The 249-nt window shown below is 62.2% G+C and overlaps 1 protein-coding gene across 3 annotated transcripts in view; it reads left to right on the plus strand.

Moving 5' to 3' along the window:
* The first annotated feature begins 6 nt into the window (after positions 1-6).
* Positions 7-249, plus strand: part of LOC109306157 (E3 ubiquitin-protein ligase HERC2) — a 183,158-nt gene continuing 182,915 nt past the window's right edge. For all 3 annotated transcript variants that reach the window (XM_019529437.1, XM_019529439.1, XM_019529438.1), the window contains exon 1: positions 7-102. In XM_019529437.1, coding sequence (XP_019384982.1) covers positions 28-102 — 75 coding nt within the window. In that variant the 5' untranslated portion in view covers positions 7-27. The remainder of the gene's footprint in view (positions 103-249) is intronic.

Raw genomic sequence — 249 nt, forward strand, 5'->3', positions numbered from 1 at the left:
CCGCCCCAGGCCGGGCCGCCCGGGAAGATGACGGCGGAGGCGGCGTTCTTCCTGACGGCGCAAGCCAGGTTCGACTCCAAATGGCTGAAGACGGACCTGCAGGTGAGGGGGCCTGCCCGAAGGGGAGATGGGAGATGGCGGGGCCTGCCCAGAGGGGAGATGGGAGGTGGCGGGGGGAGCGCTCTCGTTTTTGTTGCTTGGGTTTTGGGATGGTTTGGGACTCTTTTGATTTTTTTTTTTTTTTGGGTC

Source organism: Crocodylus porosus, unplaced genomic scaffold (assembly GCF_001723895.1).
Source record: "Crocodylus porosus isolate Cpor-Errol unplaced genomic scaffold, CroPor_comp1, whole genome shotgun sequence".
Lineage (NCBI taxonomy): Eukaryota > Metazoa > Chordata > Crocodylia > Crocodylidae > Crocodylus > Crocodylus porosus.